The following is a 25,434-nucleotide window of genomic DNA, read 5'->3' on the forward strand; positions in this document are numbered from 1 at the left end:
TTGCTCATCCCACAGCATCCTTAGGAGCGCACGGCATCCCACAGCATCCCTGGGTTGCCACAGCATCCTGTGGTGGCTCTTACCTCCATGTGTCTTCATACAGCCACGACCACTGCAGGAAAGCATCCTGTCGGTGGCTAGAGCTCGGTCCGCACTGAGATACCTGTGGAACAGGTTGTTCCGGAAAAACACACCATCTCTTGATTACCGGTTGGATCGTCGGTGGCGGGACATGGCTCAGAGAGATGCAGAGCATCAGCAACACCTGCAAAACAGCCGGAATTCCTGAAGAGGAAACAGAATCATAAACAAATAGGCAGCAAGGTCCCTGCCCTCCTGAGCCGGCAGCCGGTCTCTGCTCGGCTCCGTGGTCACTCGTGCCTGCAAGGATGTGAAAAGGGTCAGGAGCTGCAGAATTTCAGAGTTACCCATCCCGGGCAAAAACTAAACTTTGAACACGTTTACCTCTTCCGTTATAGCTGTGTCGTGTCTGAATGTTCATATTAAATTTTAATCATTTAAAGAGACACTTGCAATTATGTTAGAGCATAAGTAACTCGAACAATAGCCAGCTTAAACTAAGACTCAGTAAAGACTGACAGAAACAAGACAGCTGGCTGTTCCAAACTGATACTAAAAGTTGTCTTAAAACTTCAAATACTGGATTTGTAATAACAATAAATCAATTGAATGAAGCCAGTTAGTATTAATCAGTACTGTTGTAACAGTGATATAAAAAGCATCTTACCTGAAATAACAAACCAGAGGCTTGGCATTGCAGGACTGGAATGGCGCGACTCCACGGCTACTTGCAACCGCAAAGCCAGAGAATTCTTCGGTTAGTCTTTACTGAGGAGTATCCAAAAAAAGGCCACAGCCTGCATTGCTCACTGGGCTGCAGTCAACTGCTCGACGTCTCTTCTGAAAAGTGTTAGTGTAATCCAGGATGCAGTCCTGAGCTATTAGTCGAATAAAAGCAACATATGGGAGACTCATAAATAACTAATTTAAAGCAAATTAAATGTTTGCATAGTTAAAATGCTGGGAAGTAACTATATACTTCTGGGTTTCCATCCTTCATTTCTAGGGAAACAAGGCTTCCACCATACCTCCTGCAGTGCTTGCTTGTTTGTCAGTCAGCTGCAGCTCTGTATTGAGAAACTGTGAACTTTTAATCAAACTTGACTAAGCGGATAAAGGTCTTGTATATATTGAGTTTAAGTTCCTGACAATGTGTAGTCAGGAATAGGAGAGAGGGCTGAGCAGTCCCCCTGCTAAGGGAAGATGTACAGTGTGAGCTCAGTTTGTATGGATAAGGATAATCTCCAAATGCAAATCTGTAAGACACAGGCTTTACTGCTTTGAGTCCACACAGAACTATTTGTTTAAAGAAGAAAAAATAGAAAAAAAACCCACAGAGTGAAACAAATCTTTGCTTATGTAACCTGCAGTGGTAATTGTGGTTGCTCACACATTTTCCTGTCACTGTGTATTGTGTTTTACCTATAACGTTTTATTCTTGTAGGGTTGCTGTTAGCTCTCCTGTGTACCCTGTAAATTTAAAGATACAATGAGAGAGTCTCCATAAACATACTCTTCTTAAAAATCCTGCAAAATGCTAACACAAAGGCACGATAAATACACAGTGGAGATAATCAGATGGCAGAGCTTTTCCATCACTCTCTTGTGACCCGCCCTGGCAGGTCCAGCTCTCCTGATCCAAGTGGGGTGCAGAGGGAGCCGCTGCTCCCCAGTGAGAGCAAAGCTGCTCCCTGAGAAAATCCTTGCAACAGGTAACAACGTGAAAATCCGTGGTATGTGCACATGTAGTACACATGTAGCTCACGTAGTTACGATCCACCCAAGAAGCAAGTAAGGTAAGTCTTAAGAAGGGGGAAAAGAGAGAGGTTGGATCCTCCCTCGGCTCTTAGGGCTTGGCTTGCCTGCTCGCCCTGAAATGGCAACTCGCTGAAGGAACAGAGCGTGCCAGCCCTGGTACAGGATTACAGATAGCGTGACTGGACATCATTTACAAGGGACGGTAGCAGTAACAGCTTGCCGAACTCCAAGGTCTTATGTGCCCACCCTCCCCCTTCCCACAGACTCCTTCAAAACAGTATTTGGTTCAGTTATTATTTATTATTGCATTGAAAGGATATTACTTAATTTACAAACACACATAATGTTATTACCTTTTTACAAAGCTTTTGAACAATAAAACTATTTTACATAAATATGACCTTCAGTCCTCTCACCACCTCTTATTTATAAATATTTCCTTTTCATATTTTTTCATATTATATGTATATACTTCTCATATTTCCCAGGTCTTCATAATTCCTCATACTAACATACAGTAGCTGTAGCAGTGGCTTCATCAGAGGAATTGTTTAGTCAACCTTTTCTTCATTGGAGCTACTGGACTTGTTACAGCACTGCAGTCCTACAATAGTTCCTCCTCTTCCAATTTCTTACCCTCCTGAATTATCATTTTTAGAAAATCATTCTCAGCATGAAGCAATCCATTAATGGAGATCCATTAAAACTATTCCTGCAACTGTTAGCAGTGAACTCCTTTGATTTTGTGACACTGCATTGTCCTTTGGGAACACTTCCTGATGTGTCCTGTGTTTTCACTTTTGTGGGTTTTGTTTGTTTTGTTTTAAATGAAATCAGAGCGACATCATCATAATAAATAAGAATAATAAAGTCCATAGTGATCGAGGAATGTACTATGACCAGATCATTAATACTCAGAAAGAAAATTAGGTTTTCTGGAACAGGAAGGTAGTTTTTTTATTTTAGAAGAAAGAAAGAATGATCAAACTTAACATAATGCCAAAAGCAAACACCATTTTAAGGAACGTGTGATCTTTGTGGCAAGTAGGTCTTGTTTTAAGGTAATGATCCACAGAATCAGCGAATGAGAATTTCTTGGGTTTGTAACCAAGTTGATTTCGTGCCTTGTCTATTCGGAAAGTGTGAGTTACAGTAACGTTCCACACCTAAAATCCACAAGGACAGTTATGGAAGTGACTTTAATATCTGATTTTCTAGAACTTGGATGAAAATATGTCAACAATGATATTACAATGGGATAAAAACATGAATAAAGATAGATGAGCAAAAATGCATACATTTTGGAGTCGGATTCTGTCCAGAGTTAGCAGAATGAGTTGATGTAGCTGACAGGTAAAGAGCCAAAGCTCTGTGGACTGGGTGCAGAAGGAGTCTATGACAGTGATTTCTCACTTGTGAATGTGAGATAAAAAACTAAGGAAAAGCCATGCAACAGATCAGCACGCTTCCCTCAGAGTGGCTCTTCTGTACAGAGAAATGTGCAATGGAACTGGATGAATATGTTGGAGGAGAGTGGTGTGGCTTCTCCACTTTGCAGAAATGCCTATCTAAGGGGTGGAAAACACGCACTTGTGGAGAATTATATCCTCCATCTCTGAACGCATGGTACCTGTGGGAGTGCTTAAGTTGCATAGTCTCAGGGATTTCTGCTTCAGATGTAGAACTAATGTAGAAGTAAGTATAAAAAGAGATAGATACATTGTGGAATAACTGAAAAGCTACAGCAGAAGTTAGTGAGGTCCATTCAGTCTCTTCAGTGTCCTGTTATGTTACATGCTACAATACAGTAAGAGACTAGATGATAGATTAGTTAAAGCATTTTGGCTTATGTTATAAATCATAATATTGTACAAAAACATAAGGTAGATCAAAATGAGTTTGTCCAGAAGTTTGGGTTTGGTTTTTTTTGTTTGGTTGGTTGGGTTTTTTTCCCAGAAAATCAACTTTTCATTCCAATTTAGAATTATTTTTAGTAGACTTTATAATTATTGGCTAGCATGGTATTATGATACCTGCTACCACTTTGACCCGAGACTCTTGCTCTGTACTCTTGGACCAAAAGGAAGCTTTAACAAGTAGTTCCACAGCATAGGACAGGTCACTGGAAATGACGATGTAGTGCCTGTTTTACTCTTCCTGCCAGCTCCCTGTTAGTCGCTCTGTCTTGCACCTCTAGGATGTTTCTCTAGATCATCTAGTCTTCAAGTAAGGTTTAATTTCTGACGATTTTATAAGGGGTGGCCAGGACGGCATGGAAAAATCAGGCTACAAAATGACTGTGTAAGCCCTGAATGGACTACACCCTGAGCAGAACAACAGAGCTGTAATGCAGACAATCCTGTCTGCATCCAAAAGGCGTATCACGTACTTCATAAGAATTTTGGTCAGAAATACACAAACATTCCTTCTTTTTAAATATTTACCTCATTCCTTGTCAAGATAGGTGTGAAGCTAAAAACTGGCTTTAGTATCAGGTGCAGATATTCCATCACAGTGGCTGTGAAACAGAAAGTTACTTAATGAGACAGCTGGATAACAATAAACTGAGATAATACCGACATTGCGCATCCTAGAATTCCTACTGATATCAGAGGATGCAATTAAGGTGGTAGAAGGCAGTGTTTAATTTATAATGTACATGATGGACTCAGTTTATGAATAGCCTTTAAAGTTTATCTGGCACAATTAATACCAAATGGCATAAACAATTACTGTATTAACTGGAATAATGTTGTTATACAATTCCTACAGTTTGGGTCCCTGAATTTTATAAAACCATTATGTAGCTTTATAGGAATTAAAAAAAAAAAAAAAGCACAATAATTAAATATGTATTTTATTACCTGCTATATGAACCAGGAGAACAGGAATATGTATCCAGGGTTTCCTGTAGCCTAATTTTTCAAACTAGAAGGGGTATAAAAGGAAAGAATAACAGAGATTTCATAGCAAATGGAGGGTGTCAATGAAGCATGAAAATGGAAACATGAATATTGATAAAACATGTATCTAAACTTTTTTTCCAGTTAAACTTCCTACCAATACCGGTAGTAAGAAATGCAATTGAAACCCACTACTCATTCTTTGGCGTCTGCCTCCCACCCTTCAAATACAATTGGATGGTAAAGGGGAAACAATGGTATTTCCAAGGGGTGACCGAGACTGGAATACTTAATTACATTTAGATACAGGCCCATCATTCTACTGCAGTCATTTTCCTGGAAGTCTCTTCTGTGTTGGCATTGCAGGATCAACACTTTAGCATGTTTCTAAAATCCCAGCCTGATATTTATGAAAATATAATGTTGCCTCTTTTTAGCTTTTAAGATACGATTCTAAATGGCCTTCCCTTTTGTGCTGCAGTTGATGGCAGAAGAAAGAAATAAACAATGGTTATAAAAGGCCTGCCAGATGCTAATAGAAGAACTTTACGTGCACTGAGAGGTTGCTTCACAGAAATGCTACTGTTCTGTAGCAGGTTCTATACTGCTTAGCTAAATTCTCTCAAAATGGTAAGGGCCAACCTCCACAGTTGTGCATATCCAAAACTTCCCTTAAAGCCAGTGGAACTTTGGGATATGCAGGGAGAACCAGACTGACTTTAATGTTAAATAATTCAGTAATTAATGTGCACTGAACTTCATTTAGTTAGTGTGGTCTTTTAGTTAATGATATGAATAGGGCCCATACAGTGCATTAGAGGTAAATGCATGTGCAATACATACTAAAGGGACTATCCATTCAGAAAATATGACGTTTTCACCGTCATGTATGTAATACGCCTGACCACTCTGTTAAAGAAGCAGAGAAAAACAATTAGAAAAACACTCCACATGGAATGGCATTTTCTTTCTCTCATACCTACTTACCTTTCCTGCTTTTGTGAATAACGCACCAGCATGCATATGGCGAATGTACACAAATCAGCTCAACAAACTACCTTCATTGGACTTCACTGTGATCTCAAACACGTCTCACACTTTTGGGTAACCCCATGGTGGTAGTAGAGCTAATCATGATTAACCATGGTGTAATGTAGATCAGAGCTTGATTTCACTCTGTAGTAACCCAGCTGTTAGAGCATTAAGTTCTTCATGATGTGCAGGGGACAGAATTATCTTCATGAGTCCAACAGAGGTGGCAACGCTGACAGCATTTAATAAACACAGCTTTTTGAGGTCAAGTTCCAACTCTGGCTAATTTTCTGATTAAAACAAATTCAGAATATATAGTCTGTGGGACATGTCCCAGTGCCTGAATCCACTTTTGGCTTCCAGTCTATCTTCTTCCAGCTTTCTAAATGTGCAGGCAATACCTCCTTGACAGCTGTGCTCTGGGTGAGGAGCCTACCCAACTGTGAGCACTATGAACACCCAAGCAGACCCTGGGAGTTTGGGCATTATGTCATTCTAAACCAGCTGCATAGCTTCCAAGCATTTAACTAGTTGTCGGCGCATGGAGGGATGTTCAGACGTATCTGTACCTCTTGTCTATATGTTCCTACTAATATAAATGAAGCTGGAGACTTCTGGAGCTGTGCGTGTAGCAGCTGCTGCAGCACTGTCAGTTCTGTAATGCTTCACAGTCCTCAGATTGTTGTTGCAATTGTGACCAGTAGAAGAAAAATCATTTTAAATTGTCCGTTAATTTTGTACATCTCTTTTTGGAATTTTCCACCCTGAAAATTGAACTGGAATGCCTCAGAATGGTTGCTCTAAATTTTATGCATCTAGAATCAGAACCTATTTTCAAAACAATAACAGAATATATAGATTTTTATGATGGTGAATGTATTGACCTGGTTAAAAATACTATTTCCTCCAATCAAACAGGAAATTATATTTTTTCAAAACAGAAAAACCAACATCAACTATTAGCAGAATGCATTTGCCCTGTCCATGTGCTTGTGGAGCCAACACGCCATTTTTGAGAATTTAGCACACGACCTTTTGGAGAACCTTTGATCTCAAAACATCAAAAATTGGACACAATGTTTGTAACATTTACTTACAGCTATATAACCCTTCTCAGATGTGAGAGCCTCAGCAGCTAGTAAGTGAGCTTGTACTAGATTTCCTATGTGAACCCAGTTCATCTGAACTTTGTGATTCCCAAACTTGAAGTTAAATAATCTCCGCTGGATATTTACCTGTAGAAACAGAAAACATGAAATAACTGCGTTATTCCTTTATTATGCAGCATAACGTATTCATTTTGGCTCAGCCTGAGTACTTAGAATTTGCTGTGTTTGTGTACAATTACAGCACAAGAAACGTGGCACAAGGAAAAAAACAACTAGTTGGTGGTTTTGTAAATCAAGGACTGTTGCACTGATATGCAGTGGTAAAATATGGAGATGTTATAGTGTTTGGCTGAAATTAAAGTGCATATTTAAAAGACAATATTTCCATTGAATGATCAGGCATGCAAACCTTGTTCTTCTACCATGCCATTTCAGCCTTGCATTTTTTCTTTTCACTTAGAAGTACAGCTTGATCCTTGCCATTTCTGCAATGCTCATAGTGTGCTATTTGTTGTCTTGCATTATATGACCTGTCACCAAGCTTTCACAACAGTTTTCCTGGAGGAATTATTAAGAACTGTAATCAAGATACTTCCACTGGTGTTATGCCCTTACAACTACTGTAGTGTCCTCCAGAGCTGACTACATAACACATACGGCTACTCGTGGCAGGTGGCGCTGCTCTTCTGGTCCATATATGCCTGGTGGACGAAGCACACAAGTATGGAGCCTATCGCCTCCTTGGAGAGAGAACAAAATGTGATTTTCAGACAGCTCTGATATCAACATATAGCTGACATATATTGTCTGAATTTTACACTGTGAAAGTACAGGATCAGTCTGACCATTCTATGTGATTTTTCACTTCTCTTATAAAATTGAATTCAATAGTTCGTGAAAGCCCCTAGCTTAGCAACCTAAAAAACTGAATCCCTCTGATCACAGAAGAGTTTGAATAGGGACAGGATAAATCAAACTTTCCTATAGATATGCTTGATTGACTTTTGCTATTTATTATAGATACAAGTTTATATCATATATATTGCCCATCATTGCAGGCACATGGAATACTGGAAGAAGATAATTCAATTTGCTGTATTTAGACACCTTGCTTGCTTGCAGCTCAATGGCATCACAAAGGAATGGAAGAGGTCTCAGAAGCTTTTGAATTAGTTAGATTATTTTAAGTTAAAATGGATACTTTAAGCTCTACATGGGAAGCAGTAAGTAGACGCCTCTGACCCCTGAGAATAGGCACAATTACACCTTTTATGTGGGCAAGTGTAACAGGTGGTAGGCATTTGCTCAGCAGTTAATCAAGGATGCTAAAATTGAATCGCCACCTAATTTATGTTTGCCAGCTTTTCAGTTGAGAGAAGTCAGTAGGAATAGCAAAATATGCATGTAGAATCAAAGATAAAGATTTCCCTTGCTATGTACAGATAGATTTTTTTAGCCATGGCTGTTCACACATGTGTAACTTTAGAAGTCAACATGACCCTGGTATTGCTAATCTGTTTAAGAAACTGCAATTATTCTTGCCAGACACCTGCAAGCCTTTGGGGATTATGGGAATGACCTATTGGACAGCGCTTAGAGATTGGTATTATCAGAGAAGTGATAGACTGAATGGGGAATAAAAGCACAAATCCTGTATCTATTGTAAAATTGGTAATCTTTTAAGATTATTGGAAGAAGTAAGGTTAAATTTTCTGAATTCCCCCATCTATTGTTTGCATATAATCTTATATGTGTGTGGGTATACACGTAAAAAAATTAATCATCCACTGAAGAAAGGAGCAGAAACAAACAAAATAAATGCTTATTTAGTTAATTTAAAGTATACTATTTATTGATGAATGAGTAACCAGAGAATGGAATACCCATTAGCACTACCAATGATAGGAAAACCCCAGATGTTTTATATGTACCTTTGAGTAAAGTTCCATTAGCAGCAAGAACCATTTGGTCTGCAATTGCCTTTGTTCTAGAATAATGATTAAATTGCTATAAAGAAAGGCAGAATATGATCAACATTTTAACTACATTATTGCATCTGTAAAGAAAAACGTATTATGTCTGATAACATCTAAATCTAACCATCTTGTAGACATCAGCTGAGTAAAACCAAACTAGAAATAACAACAAGATATAGCAAATATATACTTCGTTTATGACAAAGAAACTTATCAGACTTACATTTTAGTTGCACAAGTTTAGCTTCAGAGTGAATTTAAGTCCACTAGTATTAACTCACTTTTTGTGCTGGATGTACTGAAAAAATTAATATCAAGCCAAGTGTTCTGGTGGGTCAGATAATTTTATTTTGAAAAAACATCCATTTTGCATCAGAAAAGATTTTTTTAAGCTGTACGTTAAATATGAAATTAAAAATTCAGACTTTTATAAAAAATGTTTCAATTTCTTATTGAAGCTATTTGGGAAGTTATAAACAGTTGTGTCCCGGCTGTATCTTTTACTATTAACTTTGAAAATTGCACCTAAGTGTATTTAAACAATAGGATTCTGAACACAGTTAGCACATGCTGGTTTAGTGATTACTTATCCACACAAGGTTATTTATGTATCTGTTGAATTTTGTATTGCCATACTTTATATTGAAAAATGTACCTAAAAATCCCACCATGGAAAAATGTTTCTACTCTCAGGTGTCTTAATCCACCTGCTCCACCTCCCTCCTTGCCTCACCTGCCTCTGCTGCTTGCTATTACACGATCACCACCAGAGAAAACATATGATTAGGGCTCAGACACATGTAACTAATTGCAAATTCCTGAAATGCTTTCTTAGAAGTCTGCGGTGCTGCACAGGCTGTGCACAAACTGACATATCCAACTAAGTATCTCAGGAGGCACCAACAGAGTAGTAGTCAGTCCTATTCAGGATTCCTGGACACAGGATGTACGTTCTAAAATTATAGCTTTTAACTGCAGGCAGTGTGCTGGGAGCAGGAAAGAACAAATGGGAAGAGTGGCCAGAATGCATTGAGCCTCAGATTTCAGCTAGAAAATATTTCCTAAATGATCACAGCAAAGAAAGAAAAGGTATTTCAGGGCAGCCCTGAGATGACTGTAACTACCACCTAGCCTGCAGCAAGAAAGCAAGGTTTGGGAACTTCAAAGAAGCAAAAGTGGGTATGAATAAAGATGTAACATATGATATTTAACAATATTCTTCAATGCAAAGGCTTAGGGGGGCCATAATATTCAGTATTTACATAGCGGATGGTCCCCTGAAAGCCTTTCCTCTTAAAACATTCTTATTAAATGTCACATTCCACTTTTCTTAGTCATTTTTAGGTATTTTATCATCTCAAATCTGTCTAGTTATAGCCACTTAAAGCTACTATGATTTGAATATTTCTTCATGGATCATGGGTAATTTTTATTAATGAAAAATAATTTCATAGCATTTGATGTGATCTATAGTAAACCAGCTTCTCCTCTCAGAACAGCCTACACATAATCTATCCTTTAGAGCACAGTAAATGCCATGCCATCACATAAACAAAGTACCTTTTCCAGTGGAAAATACGGCACGGTTTCTTCATCTCCTTCTTCAATAGGATTCCCTCCAAATACCACGTTCACTGTACTGGTATATATCAGTCTAGGGATATTTCTTTGTTTGCAGACTACAATGGTATACAAAATAAATTATTTTAAAACAAAAATAGTGAGAAACAACATATGAACTGGCAGCTTCTCTTTTTGAAAAGAAACATTACATTTATAGAAAAAGTAATCTTTTAATTTTAATATTAACTTACCATTTAACATTATATTATCTTTCATTCAGCTGGAATTTTTCATCCCAAGTATCTGTTACGTAAATATTACATATTGTGGTCACCAAACGTTTCATGATTTGGTACCTGCAACTATCATATCACCACTGGACTTTGGTCATCAGCTGGATAGAGAAATCATCTTCACAGGGGAAAGAAAAAATTCCCCCTTTACTTCAGAAACATTTCTTAAAACATGTTCATTTTCCAAATTGAATAAAAAGGAGATGATTATGAATATTTCTTGTGATCAAATAGCACGGGAAAACTCCCTGCTTCTTTCTGTAGGGGTATTAGAGGTGCAGAGAACAGCCTGTCATTATTTTTGCCCTTATTTCAGCAGTGAGCAGTAAGCAGTACTGCTTCTTGCACCACAGTTTCATGCATGCCTGTGCAGGTAAGTGAAGTAATGTGAGAAAATGTACTGGCCCTCTCTGGTGTGTGACAAAACTGCATTTGTGTCAATCTGTTCATAAGTGACAACTGACATGTTAGCAGGAAACATATGCTGTTAGTACATAATCAGTAGTACCTTAAATACAAATTAAATTAATATTATTTACAAAACAAAGTCTTAATTATGGATTCCAGTTGGGTGTTAAGATATTACGTCTAAATTCTGCTGCATATATGTAATTGCAAACTCAAATAACATAAATTTCCTTTTGATTTAACAATGCTTCTAAAGTTTAAGTGAATTAAGATTCAAAGTCAGGAATTTTTAGAATCTACAGAGCAGTCAAGTCCAGTTGGCCCATTGGCTCATTTTGAAAATAATGAATGTAATTACTGTGTTGTAAATATTTAGAACAAAATACAATAATAAAATCTGTTATTAACAGGTTCATGCTCCTCCCAGATTCTTGCTTTGTTGGGAGCCTATGGAAATTTGATGTGACATGTTTCTGTGGGTTCAGAGGTTGGGGTAAGAAGAAGAGAGTATGTGGCAACTTCTTCCCTCTAACTCATTTAGAGTTCTACTTGCCTACCATTTCACTCTAATTATTCCTGCTTTTTTCAGTAATAACCCACAGGCAGCATGAAAATGGGTCTAAATTAAAAGTGCTTTTACTGTTTTGCTTTTTGATTTTTTTGCCATTTGGTTTTTGAGGGAAAAGCAAAGAGAAAGTAGCTTTGGTATTTACAATACACTTTGAAATGTTCTTTCTGGAATTGAATATACAGAAAGAAATCTACTAACATTTTCCAGAGACAGTACGTAACAATCAGTATATAATAAAAAGGGATCACATTTAGACAGATGAACAGAAAGGATAGAAGATTTTCTATATTACCGTGATAAAAAAGTAGCTAAATATATGTAGCACATCTGTGGCTCCGGTCACCAAACATTTACAACACAACCAATAGTACTGTATCTCTCAGGTTATTTCTATGAGGAAAGAGAATAACACTTCTCCATTACACAGAGGAAAGGGAAAAAATAACCAGTACGTGGATGAGAGTTTAAGCTGGTCTGCCAAGGAATGAAGCCCAGGTTGAAAACCTATCCCCAATTCAAACCAGTGGCAAATCTACCAGTTTTAATGGGACCTGCATACCTAGCTTTACATCATGCTCTGAAAGGAGGGAGAGAAGAGCCTCATTGTACTGCCAAATCAACACAGGAAACATCCAATTAGGAGGTTTTTTAATTAATGGTTTGGATCAGATGTAAGGAAAGAAAATCTAGGTACATACCATCAATTATTATTTTTGTGCCTCCGACATTTATGGATTCAATCTGGTCTTTCTTTTGAAGCTAGAAATAGAGTTTGCACAATACCTAATTAATTGAATAAGTCACATTCACGATACAATTGTTACAACTGCCAGATCTAGAACAGCTGGGGCTTTTTTGTGATGTATGTGTTACAGCTCCCTGTCCTTCTGACATACAATGAGTCCTAGCAGTTCTCATTTTTATTGTCTTCTTCAGTGTATGAATAAATAAAGTTGAAAAATAAAAGATAAAATGCATCTGAAAGGAAATCATAATGCTTTCATTTTTTATCGCACCCCAGATAATCCAAGATATAGAAACAGGAATTACAAGCAGGGGTTATGCTCCCTGAAATCTTTCACAAATTCTTGTTCCAGTGGCAATCTGTCCTGTTCCTAGAAATAAATTAGTATTTTCATGAGTTTTTTGATAACACCCTCTACCTATCACTGTTATTTAGCATAACCATACTGAGTTGCTGGTCTGTTTCCTCACGACTGTGAGTTCACAAGAAGAAAATGCATCAACATTAGTTCTAGAGCAATATTGTCACACTTCTTCAGATTAGAGAAAAGGGATATGCCTTCTTATCCAAGATCTTAAATCTATGCTCTCATTTTTCTAGAGTATTTTGTGTAGTACACTCGTTCTGTGCTTTGACATTTATTATTTAAGGAATACCTCCCTTGTTGCCCGTACGGATGACTTGACCTTTATAACTAACTTCTGTCTGACACATATGTCATATAATTACATTCTTTGCTACATGCAGACAAATTTTTACTTTCATGAGAATAAAGAAAGAAAATGTTAGAAAAATTGTACTTGCTTGTTCTAATCCTGACATTCCACATGCAGCCACATGAAAAACACAGTCAACCCCTTCACATGCTTTGAACACTGCATCATAATCCCTCACATCACCCTGTAAAATGAGAAAAGAATGGGTTTTTGACAGGTAGAGCTCATTACATTCTCTATAGAACTATGGCCATTAATGAAAATCTAAAGTAATTCTCATCTATTTTTCACAATATTTAACTAGCATTAAATAGAACATTATAAATGTGGAGAAAAATCCATGACTAAGAATTTTGTCAGTATTTTGTTGCAAAACAAATATGAGTCTTGTTGGCTTCAATTATAATGCGTATTTTCACACTTAGTCCTGCAGCCCTGCAGGCTGGCAAAACTTGTTTGACTTGAATGGGAGCAGCATATGCTTGAGGGCCGGAGATTCAAGCCCCAGGGACAATAAATCACAGCAGGAAGTGTTCAGCTGTTTGCCATGGAATCACCCAGTAAGAGAACTCCTTCTCTGTTAGCACCTCAAGAACTGACTTGTGCAATCTGGACAAATGTCTCTTTGCCCATCTAAGCTTTATTTTAGGTGCACAGCATGATAAATTTAATTACAGTTTTGCACAAGATTAAAACAAAAAAGTACACACTATATGCATTTAATATTGTATTAGTATACATTAGTGTATTATAATCACATTATATGAAATGCTGTACAGTACTGAACACTGTACTGTATTAAATACACACACACTATATCTAGTACCAAATGCTATGCTGTGCTTAAAATATTATATTGCATTTTTGTATAACAGGTAATACTATATGAATAATACTCCACATACATGTCAATAAAAATATAACAGCTTTCTTTTCAGAATTATGATATTTCAAAATATTAGATTTTATTTAATTTACTGTAATGAAATTGATAGAATGATCACACAAAAAAAGGCTGGCAGTAATACTAGGGTAATCTAAGCAGTCTTTAACGTCAGCTTTTTTCTTTTGAGGTTGACAAAGTATTTCACAAATATGGCTGACTTACGCTTCCTACCTTCAATCAAATGATAAAATAGCTAACCAGTATAAATAATACTAGCAATATCCAAATCACTGATCAAGGCTCAGATCTCTGAAGTGACTTATTACTTTATTTACTAGGACTACATAGTTCCATTTTCTAGGTAATTCACCTGCACTTTGTAATATTTATTCTTTTTAAATTGAATTATAAAAAAACTGTTCTCAGAAGATCATTTGTTAGATCTCTTGAGTCTCCTTTAAAAGATGTAAATTGCCATCAATCCACTAACTTAAATCAAATTATGTGGATTTACATCATTAACAAATCAAGCTCATGGTTTTTGAATGGTTCCTCAATATTACTTTATCTCTATTCCATATTCTGTAAAAGCTGTTTATGAAATTGAACATAAGAACAACCATCCTGGGTCAGACTAAAGGTCTGCTTAGCTCAGTATTCTGTCCACCGCGCAGCCATGCAGAGCAGTATCATGCATCCCCTTTTGCCTCCCTGTCCCACATGGTGATGTGGATAGAAAGAGAAAATCTGGCATCACCTCGATAGGCCCTGGGACAAAGATCTTGTGATCACTCTCAGCTTTGCCATCAACTTTCTAGTTCTAGTGGTGGTGTCTAAGAGTTCTCACACTAAATGCTCAGACAAGATCAGCTGAACGATACCCTGCGCCTAGCTAGAACTTGTGCAAGATGACAGGAGCGTGCAGGGAGTGCTGGTGCCCCCCTGTGCACCCAGACCCCCAAACCTGAGTGGGTGGAGCAGCTGTGAGGAGTTGGTGCTCCCCACATCAGGGAGCAGTGGGGGATGCTGTCCTCCACAGATGGCTGTGAGCCACTAAATATTTGAGGTCTCTTTCATTCCCCCTCTTTTGCGGACATAATAAATTCCTGAATTGTTAAGAATCAAAAGGAATCAGTGCTCATAAATGGGTGCCCTGGGAAGAGCAGAAACAGGGCAAGCATATGTGGCACTTTCCCCCAGAATACTCTTCCAGTCTCCACATATTTTCATTCAGAAGATTTCTTGAGCTTAATTTAGCTTACCTATTTTTAGTAATCTCCCATGGAAGTAAATTTTTGGCAAGGCTTTGTATATGCCTTTTACCCACTGCATGAAAACCCCCCCTCTTTTTGTTTGTATTGAACTGACAACTCCTCATTTCACCTGATGGCCCTTTCTTCTTGTACTGGAAAGAACAGTGAACAGTCAGCCCCTATCCATCTCCACACCACTCACAGTTTGTAGAGCTCTCCCGCTCCCAAGTCATCTCTTTCCCAGACTGGAAAGTCCTAGTTTCCTCAGTCAGTCTCTGCATGGCAGTCATTCTACATTTGTGATCACCTTTATTGCCCTGTCTTGCTCTCACCTTTATCCTCTAAGTAATTTTCCTGAGCAGTAAACTTTGTCACTTCACTGTTCGCTCCTTCACCTAGGTGAGCTACGAATGTGTTGAATGGCACTCCCGACACAGGACTCTTCAGAACTTCACTGGTGACACTGAGAGAACTGACCACTTGGACTCCTGTTCGCTATCTCTTAATCAGTTACTTATGCATATGAAGACATTTTACCATGACTTCTTATTGTCCTTAAAGCCTTTTCAATAAATGCTTTTATCAAAAATCCTTAAGAGGAAGCCTTGCTAATGTGCATAAATCAGTACAACTTTATTTCACTGCTGTTAAATATGTAATTTCAACATACCTTGAAAAAATCTGCTCCATTTGGAATTTCCCATTTAGGTTTCCGTACGTCAAACAGAACAACGGCAATTCCTGACCTAACAAGAGCACAGCCCAGATTGTATCCCAGGTAGCCTCCACCTCCCGTCACTATTGTCTTTCTGCTTCTGTTAACCAGTGGTCCAGCGTGCTCGTTTTGTTTGCTCTCACATGGTTGGCTGCTGTGGAGCTCTTCTGTAGATCCTTCTTGCATCACGACTGCAAGATAGAAGATCTCTTGAAAATTCCTTCATAATACTCTGAGATCTGGGTAATTTCAGTAAATTTCACGTTACGATGCTCCTTTTGTGACCACACTATTTTTATTTATGTATTTTTATTACCTTAACATGTTTTAAATGTATAAATTCCTAATTTTGGTGATGGTACAATGAGTAATGAGTCTGAATACCTTTATATTTCAAGATTTAGTCTTTTCCTCATACCCACAAGTTTCATGTTATATAGAAATGAAGAGAAATTACAGGATTTTAGAGGCATTATAATTACCTAACCTTAACAGGTATGATTACATTTTTGAATGCTTGGTGTATCAAACATTTTATCCTTGAAAACTCGCTGACTTCTGATATATTAATGCCAAATAGATGTTAGCCTACTCTTCAGGAAAAAAAAAAAATTAGGTAACGAATATAGGAAAGGATTGATTCTGCTTTTGAAATCCACTTTCTTTCACATTCTTCAGTAATGATAAAAACTTGTTACCATTTTAAAGTTTTCTGTTACAAACTAAATACATTTACTTTTCTGTCCAGTTCTTACTAATTTTTGTCCATATTGTTCTCATTAGGGCACTCATATATAGCTAAACTGACAAGGAACAGAAGGGATAAGCCATCTGCCCTGTGGGTTCATCTACTTGGGAAAACCGATTAGAATATCATTCTGTGATAAGCAATTCCACAGGAGTTACCCATCTGTATGCTTTGTTCTGTATTAAAAATTAATTTATTCTACAATAATCACTTCTCTTTAGAAATGTACTCGTCTTCTGCAATTAAAATGACTGGTATTCCAGATCACAATATACTCTGAGAAATCAGTCCAGTTAATATTCCTGCATAGACAGCCCCTGTTGTCCTGTTTGCACATCAGGATCTAGGCTCTTATGTCCACAAATAGAAGCCCAGAATAAATACATCTGGATTAAGTCACTGTAAAGTGGGAGCCAAACCAGGTGCCTGCCAGCCTAATATAGGAATATAGACCCAATTCCTGCAGACTATTATGGTTCTCTCATAGTTGGAGTGGGTCCTCATAACAACATCCCCACACATGAGAGTACATCATCTTCCACCACCTGGGCATAGATAGTTAAGCATAGTTTACTCTCAGTTGTTTACACCAGGGTTCAGCAGAGATTATGCAGAAACTGGGCATGATTGGTAATTGGCAGCTTCATCACTTCCAGGGTGACAAAAAAGTACTAGAAAAGCAACGGAAAACGCAGCCCACAGTACACAAACTTACGAACTACTTTTGCCATTGCCTAGTTAAGAAAAATATCACAAAAGTATAAAAAATTGTTTTATGCATCCTTTTTTAGATTTCAGACACAAGGAAATAAGTACCAGATTCTCCATGCTGTTACACTGTTTTAACACCAATGTCAGCTCACTAAATTCAATGAACTGAGTGGCATAACACAGTAGAAAATACAAGATTCTTACGTTGAAAAATGTCCTGACATTTCAAAAATGAAAAATAATCCTTATTTCCAAACAAAATTTAAATTAGAACTAATATAATAAAACTAAACCAAGTATGCTGCTTCTCTTCAGTCAAGGAAATTTAAATTTGCATCTCCAAATTATGCTATGCAGTAGTTTTAAGCCATATAAAATTCTTTTGCCTTGTCTTCAGTGAAAAAGCACCTTTTTATACACTGTAAGGAGAACTAAGGTCAAGCTTATAAAAGGTCAAACTAAGGTCAAACATAGACAAGGAAAAAAGACATATAAAAAACCCCATAAAAAGACATATTTGAAAAATGGCATATATTTGAATACTTGTCATTAATATCTCCTTATATACTAAGTAAGATGGAGGTCATGTCAAAAAGTTTGAAGATTCTGCTAGAAATCTCTTTCTTAAAAAGCACTAATAGCATTAATATATTAATTTACTTACTGGAATTAGAAAACTATTATCAAATTTTGAATGTAAACAGTTTCCTGTGAGAAACTACTTATTTCCAGAATCAGTAACTTGTTTTTCTAAATTTATAGGAGCTATTCTGATTTATTAACGTATTCTGCACGACGAGCATAGTTACATCTTATGCAGTGTATGCGGTGTAAGTTGCTCCTAGCCCTCCTGCTGTCATTTCAAATATTAGAAATGCAGAAACTACCTCCCACAAAAAGTTAAACATTTCAGGTTTTTAAAAATAGCTAAAGAAGTAGTAAGTACCCTTAGTAGAATCCTGGATGTCAGCGTTCTCCCAGTCCTTCCTGTCCAAGTAAGATGGTGAGACTTCTCTTTGTGGACAATTAGTAACACAAGGGCATCAGGTACTCTCAGACAAACAAGAGATGTTCACGTGTGCTCAGGCCCTTTTGCTGTTCCTGCTCCTTTGTAGCTGGTGGCTGGGCTAAGAGCCAAAAAAAGGGCAGGGCTTAATTTGTACATAATTTACGTTCCTTTTCAGGAAAAAATGAAATATGTTCTCCACATCAGACCCTTCTAAATAGAATGGTATCTCTTACTGTTACCTGGTAAAAGTATCGATAAAACACTAGACAACACAAATATACTGTTGGTACCGTCATTCTGTAGATAAATTGTACTAGATTACTAAAACATCTCACACTGTTTTTAACAAGTACAGAGAAAAGGGTTCTTTACTGAAGAAAAACAGGAAAGAAATTCTTAACACTAATGTTTAAAAGTGAACCTCTCTCACAGTAGTATGAAACTTCAGTAGGATACACCTCAGCTAGCAGCAGAGTGAATGGAAATACTTTCTCCTTCTACCTACGGTTTTCAATCTAAATTTGCGTAAAGAGAAGAAACAAAAATCTTGTTTGGCAGTGGTACTTAGCACTTTCATCCTGACTTTCCTACCTTCATCTCCAACCCAATTATGTACTTGCAGAGAGGCTTAACTGTAGGCACAAGGGTTGTTCTCCACCTTATAAGATGAGTGAAGTACAGGCAGCAAACTAACTGGTACACAGCAGGACAGGAAAAGGTGATTTACTATTAAATAATGCATTTAAAATGAATAATGAATTTTATAATTAATAATTATAGAAGTTCTCTGATCCGAAGATTTTAAAGCACTTTTAAAACACATATTCTTTTGCAAATTAAACAATAGGAAATAAAAGCCAACATTTTTCAGTGGGTGTGTCTAAAATTAGGTCTCAAAGCAGTAGTTAAGATGCTAAAGAAACACTCCCAAATCTAAATATAAATGACTACTATTTTAAATGTTGGCATGTTAGAAATATCTCAAGTTCATAGGTGACTTTGCAATTTAAATGTAATTTAATGTTCATGTACTGACAAGAACTCAAACTGACACCTAGGTAAATATATTTTAGCGTAACATATATGTATTTAAGTCCTTGTAGTCTGCATTAGAACTAGAATCTTCGAACCTGTCAAGCTAATCTGCACTTCTCAGATTGCCGGATGAGTGACAAACCCAGCTCAGAGTAAAACCCTCAAGAATACCAAATTCTCTCCTTTGAGCTGTCCACAACACTAACAACTTTTACCATGTAATCCAAGAAAGAAAGTGGCTATTCTGTCTACACACTACAGAACTCCTCCGCAAGTCAAAGCAGCTGGTCAGCTTATTCATGGCGTATCAATCCCCCATTGCTCAGTGAAAATCAACACAGAGTATTTTAACTTGGCTTTGGGTTCCACCTTAGCCAGAAGGAGACACCTCAGAAGAGCTTTCAGAACTGGTATTTTGTACCTCTCCTGCTAGGCTTATTCTCATTCCTTTAATGAAGAAAAGGGGTGGCCATGTTTTGTTCGCTACATCTTGCTAAGTCTTTCAGAAAGAGAGAGAAGCTAAAGTTACAATGAGAAAAGCTGCTGCATTAAGTTTTAAGCTTGCTTTTGGTCTTGAATCACAACTCTGTGCTGCCCTTTTCTACTACTTCTCCTCTAACCACTCACAGTTCATGTAGGCACACAGAAAGAAACAAAACATCCAGTACTTCCAGGAGATGAGTGCACAAAATACAACAGGAAGGTGTCAGAGAGTTTGCCTGTTTACACAGAGAAGGTCCACATTTCTGAAATTGTTATGTTGACTTATCCAAATGTTACTCACATCCAGACTGTAAAGCAATGTTGAAATGTAATTGCACTGTTTCACAGAGGAATCTAGAAAGCTTACACAAGCTGATTTCAAATCACGTGCTGATAGATGCACTGATAAATCTGAATTGAGTACAAGTGAGTAGGACTCAGGGCGTAAGAAAGACAAGACGCTGCATGTCTCGAGTATACAGAGGAACACTCCTGTCCCCATGCTAGTTCTGTGGGCACCAGTGCTGGGTACTGGACCACACAGAGGGGTCAGATCATGGCCTAGGAGACAGATGTGTGGAGTCTGGGGTTTTGCCCCTTTCATTCAGCACGTCCCATTAACTTCATAGGTCTGCATTTTCAGGCCACAGAACAGGAGCAACACTCCAGCTGTGAGGTAATAGGAACCTGAATGAGAATTTTTAATTGTGTGGAAGACACTATGCAGAAAGGAGCCTTTAACAGAGACGTAACCAAAGCGTAAGAGCTAGACAGAGGTCTGAGTTAAAACGACAGCCGGATGTTTGGCCTGAGTCATAGGCCGGATGGGATGTTCTGCAGTGCCCAAGGGCAGAAGAAGAGCAGAAAAGCTTAAGAGACTAAGCTCTCTCTCAAAGCTATCTCAAGGATAGGATTTTGCTGAAATAACTGCAGCATAAAAATATCCTCTCTTCATTTGACTTATTAAAAATTCTATATCTAAGCCCTAAGTTACTAGAGTTGTCCAGGCTCATCGTGTGTTTGAACACCTCCTTGTGCACTTGTTCACATCCAAACGCCTGGTCCTATGTACTGACACAATCATATGAACTCAGAGTGGCGAGACTCATTTGGACAGCATACCAAATTGCTGATCCTCTCTGCAACCCCAAAGAAATCTGGACATATCTGTTGCAGGGTGTAAGTACTTTTGACTAAAGGTACTTAGCTCTTTGTGACTACAAAACCAATCATCCTCATAACAAGGATTGAGTCTAAAACAACAGAGAGATGAAAGAAGTCAAGTGACAATGGTGAGGCATTCACATTTTAAGCGAGAGATGACAGAAAATGTTAAAAAGCATTTAAATCAGAAGCTCTTGCAATGTTAATGGAAAAGAAAAAAAAGAATGGAACTCTCTTCTAAACATCATACCTTGCTGTGCTTCGAATTTTTGCTTCAAAAAAAGAAATCACGGGATCTGAATTTGGGAAAGGAAACTTAAAAATATTTATTTTTCATACAATCAAATGCTAAACATTAATACATATAAAATATTTCTAAGGAGTGAAGTCATCAAAAAGGTTTCCCAACACAACAGTAATGCAACAACAGATGTAATTTAATACCCAAAGTATGCATCATTCAAATGCAACATTAAATACTTTATGATAATACAACATTCTTCACATCCCTTGCTAAGTTAGAAAAGTAAGATCCAGAGGCAAAGCAACTTACCCATGTCACACTGGAAGTCCATGCCAGAAGGGAAAATAAGATGCAGATCCTTATTCCTGTTATTAGACAAAGGGCAAATTTTCAATTTTGCTGCTAATACAGCAAAAGAACAACTGTATACCAGGACTAAGATCCTTTGGACAGTAAGCTCCCTCTGATTTTTCGATAGGCAAAGACATTAAGCATTCATCACTATGCATTTCAATAGCTTGTCTTTTGTAAAGACATTTTTTCTGTATAGCAATATAATTATACATTTCTGTATAACATAACAACAAAAGAGAGTTACAAATACACATTTAGTAGCGATGATATTATGCTTTTTCTGTTTCTCTCATGTCCTGTCATCTGTTAATGGGTTTTTCTTTTTAATACTATCAGATACAGTCTTTCTAAACCCAACAATATCAAGTACTTTAAACATGTTTTTCCTCCTAAAAAAAAGTCTGAAAAAATCAAGATTTTCTACTATATTCTTCAGACAGTTAGCTGCAAAGCTGAAAGATCAGATTCTTCTTAAATCCCTCAGTTCTTCATTAACATACATAAACACTGTCACTCTAGTCCTTCCTTTTTCCTGTGATTTTGTGTATTTATTTGTGTTAATATTCTGCATATTTCACCATTTCTTCATGGAAGGAATAAAGCACACATAAATACTTCAATGCACAGCCTTGGAATGTGTCATATAAAATGCTTTTCAAGTTACGATGTTCTCATTTACTTTGCATTCATGGTTGCCTTGCACGCTACACAGACTGATTTACAGGTCAAATGAAATTATAATAGTGAGACTGCATTGCCAAGTCAGGGTGGAATTACAGGAAGAAACAAAGCAACTTCTAACAGCAACAACGAACATGCTCTTTATCAGCTGTTAGGTCTCGTTAGAAAAGGAGACAGTTTATGCAATTTTCAAGGGAAGGAATACAAATGCATCATAAATGAAAATACTGCATTAACTTGTATGGAATAAAGGCATGTTTCTATATAATGAGCAGGGATGACAGCTTGGCTTCTTACATATAGAAATCACAGAGAAAACAAAAAAAAACCATAGGAGCTGTATCTATGCAGGTTCTAAAAGATTATTGAAGACCAATCCTAATCGGTTTCCTTTTAATTCAAAGGTTGAATGGTTATTGCAATTGGTCAAAGGTTGAATGGTCATTGCACTGGAAGAGAGAAGTACAGATTATCATTAATACTCCATGGTTTGTTTTCATATCCAAAAAACATTGGAGGAGTTATGAGGACATGTGAGGTGGCTTAGGATGGATGGAAGAAGAGGATCTGTTTTGCACTATGCCAGTCAGATACCATTTAAAATCTTGTCATAACTGCTACCAAGTTTCATTTACAAAGTTCCATTCACCTCTATTGTTGTTACTAACCCAGAAATCATAACATAAACTGCAAAACTTTCCAAATAGGAAAGGAAAAACCCTCTAAAAGAGATTAAGTTTGTTATTTGCTGGTTATTTCTCTCTTAAGAGCAAGCCATGGTGGCCACGATGACAGAGGCAGCCCGTATCACTGAAAGCATGTAAACTTGTGGCTTACAAGGTCAGCCTAATCTACCTATCAAATTCTGGGTAGAATTTAAGATTGTAACTGATGAAGTCTCACATGATGCGAGTCAGGGATTATCAATCTCCTCATATGGTAATTCCACCAGTGCATTCAATAGAGTTACCTAAAACTAGATTCTCTTTATTGTAACAGAGAGAAGGAAGGAATAGGGTGTTTTCTGATGCTGGAAGGTTTCTGGAATTGTATTTTCCTTTCTTCCTCTCTCTCTTTTTTTTTTTTTAACTATTCGAAAAGCAAACACCTAATAAGCATCTGTTTGAGATGGTTTCACAGAGGACTGAAGTTCGATGGAATGAGAAGTATCCTATATTCATCTAACTGGTTGAGATGCACTAAAATGATTCAATGAAAATTCTTGCGACTTAGTTGTATTAACAAGTTTGGGTGCCTGAAGTCTTGGAACTTTGTAGTTACAAATCTAGATATACACTAATAGTAGATAACACGCTTATAAAGCGCAGAGAAATTCATACTGGACAGAATTCTAAAGGACACAACACAACACACACATATTGCCATTAACTTCCTTAGAAGCAGCATGAACTTCGTGGGGTTGACTCAAATTCAGGCATATTTAGATGGAGTGATTTGTTAATATCCCAAGCTGTCCCACCCTTCTTCTGAAGGCTGTCGTCTCCCGAAGCAGCTGTGGCTGAACCATGCACACAGGAGTTCCTGAACTGCCAGTCCATACTAAGCTTTTATGAACATCTGCACCAGCTAACTGTAGCCCAGCAGCCGGAAGTTGATTGTAAACAATGGCAGTACATGAGCTGTTCCACTCTTGCTGCAAAACCAGCACTCTTCTGATACAGGGTAGAACACATACTTCAAGGCTGCAACTCGTTTTGCTGTTTGTCTTTAATTCATTGCATGCAAATCGACATATTCCATGAGTCACAGCAATGCCATGACTTACAAACAAGCTAGCAGAAAAATACACACCTTTGTCAATTACAAAATTCCTCTTTTATTATGTCTTGAATACAGTGAATTGCATTCCAGGAAACATAAACCAGGAAAGCAAATGACATATACATGACATCAACATAGAAAAGTCAGTAACAGAGCACTTGATTAATCAGGTCATTACAGCTGAACCATCTCCTTAAAATGTTTTCCTGACTAAGTAGCCCTCAGATTGATGGGAGCAGGTAGGACCAGAGTTTCCATGTAGGTAATAGGCAGGAGACAGAAATTGTATTTTGAAGGAAGGAGCTGCTCCGAGTAGATAGCAGGACTGACCAGCCTGCAAGACAACAAGGCTTCAGAAGCACGGAGAGAGGCTGCACAGCCTGAAAACCCTTACAAAAGAAGTGAAGCTAGATGGAATGCAACGGCTAAATACTGTTAACACCCAACTATTTTATAGCTTCTGTGGTTACACAAATGTGAATGTCAACATTTGTTCCTTACTTTTAGTTGCATTCTTCTTGAACAGGAGGCTTAGAAATCGTTAGCCACACAACCAGCAAAGAGAAGACTCCTGAATTCCTAACACCTACTTTAAGTCTGGGAGCATGCTCAAGAGAACCAGAGAAACTTGCTATGCTCTGCCCACAGAAACAAATGACCAGTCTAAACCAAAACAGACAACTGAGTGATGAGTATTAAGTTGCAGTGAATTTAGAATTACATAGATCCATTGATGATCAGTCTATAGAGACACTGTGTAAACAGAATTGTTTTGAAGGAGTAAAATCTCTGAACACCAAATACTATACAGGGAAAAAAAAAAAAGCCTGTAAATGAGAGGTGTGACAGATTGCACTCTAACACAACACTGAAATATTCTGATGCTTACCCACATCTGCAAAATCTGACATGTGCATTACTACCTTATTTCACAAAAGGTCTCCGATATCATTTAACGTACCTGCACAAGTGTATTTCCCTTTAAGGTTCTTTTAAAGAACCTTTATAAAATCTCAGAATCTATGCTAGAGTACTGTGACATTTCTTAAATCCTCCGAGGAATAAATAAGAATCTCTTTTTGGCAATACAGAAACCTCATCCTTTCTACCTAGATTTACTGTTTTAACATTTCCATTAGTACAAATCCATTCATTTTATCAGTGATCATCACCTAATATTTATATACCTCAAATCAAAATGTAACTAATCCTAT

General features: G+C 37.5%; 2 protein-coding genes across 2 annotated transcripts in view; one reads left to right on the forward strand and one right to left on the reverse strand.

The window, feature by feature from the left end:
* IGSF6 (immunoglobulin superfamily member 6) overlaps nucleotides 1–25,434 on the forward strand; it is a 313,504-nt gene that overhangs the window by 149,652 nt on the left and 138,418 nt on the right. The gene's annotated exons all lie outside the window — the stretch shown is intronic.
* Nucleotides 2,802–16,195, reverse strand: LOC104025391 (putative short-chain dehydrogenase/reductase family 42E member 2). Its single transcript, XM_009488323.1, has 11 exons — nucleotides 15,965–16,195; nucleotides 13,244–13,339; nucleotides 12,393–12,453; nucleotides 10,420–10,538; nucleotides 8,815–8,890; nucleotides 7,541–7,623; nucleotides 6,872–7,009; nucleotides 5,586–5,651; nucleotides 4,704–4,767; nucleotides 4,284–4,357; nucleotides 2,802–3,005 (listed from the first exon to the last, which is right to left on the reverse strand). Exons 1-11 carry the CDS (start codon nucleotides 16,193–16,195, stop codon nucleotides 2,802–2,804), a joined length of 1,212 nt encoding a protein of 403 aa, XP_009486598.1.

This window comes from Pelecanus crispus, chromosome 11 (genome assembly GCF_030463565.1).
Source record: "Pelecanus crispus isolate bPelCri1 chromosome 11, bPelCri1.pri, whole genome shotgun sequence".
Classification (NCBI taxonomy): domain Eukaryota; kingdom Metazoa; phylum Chordata; class Aves; order Pelecaniformes; family Pelecanidae; genus Pelecanus; species Pelecanus crispus.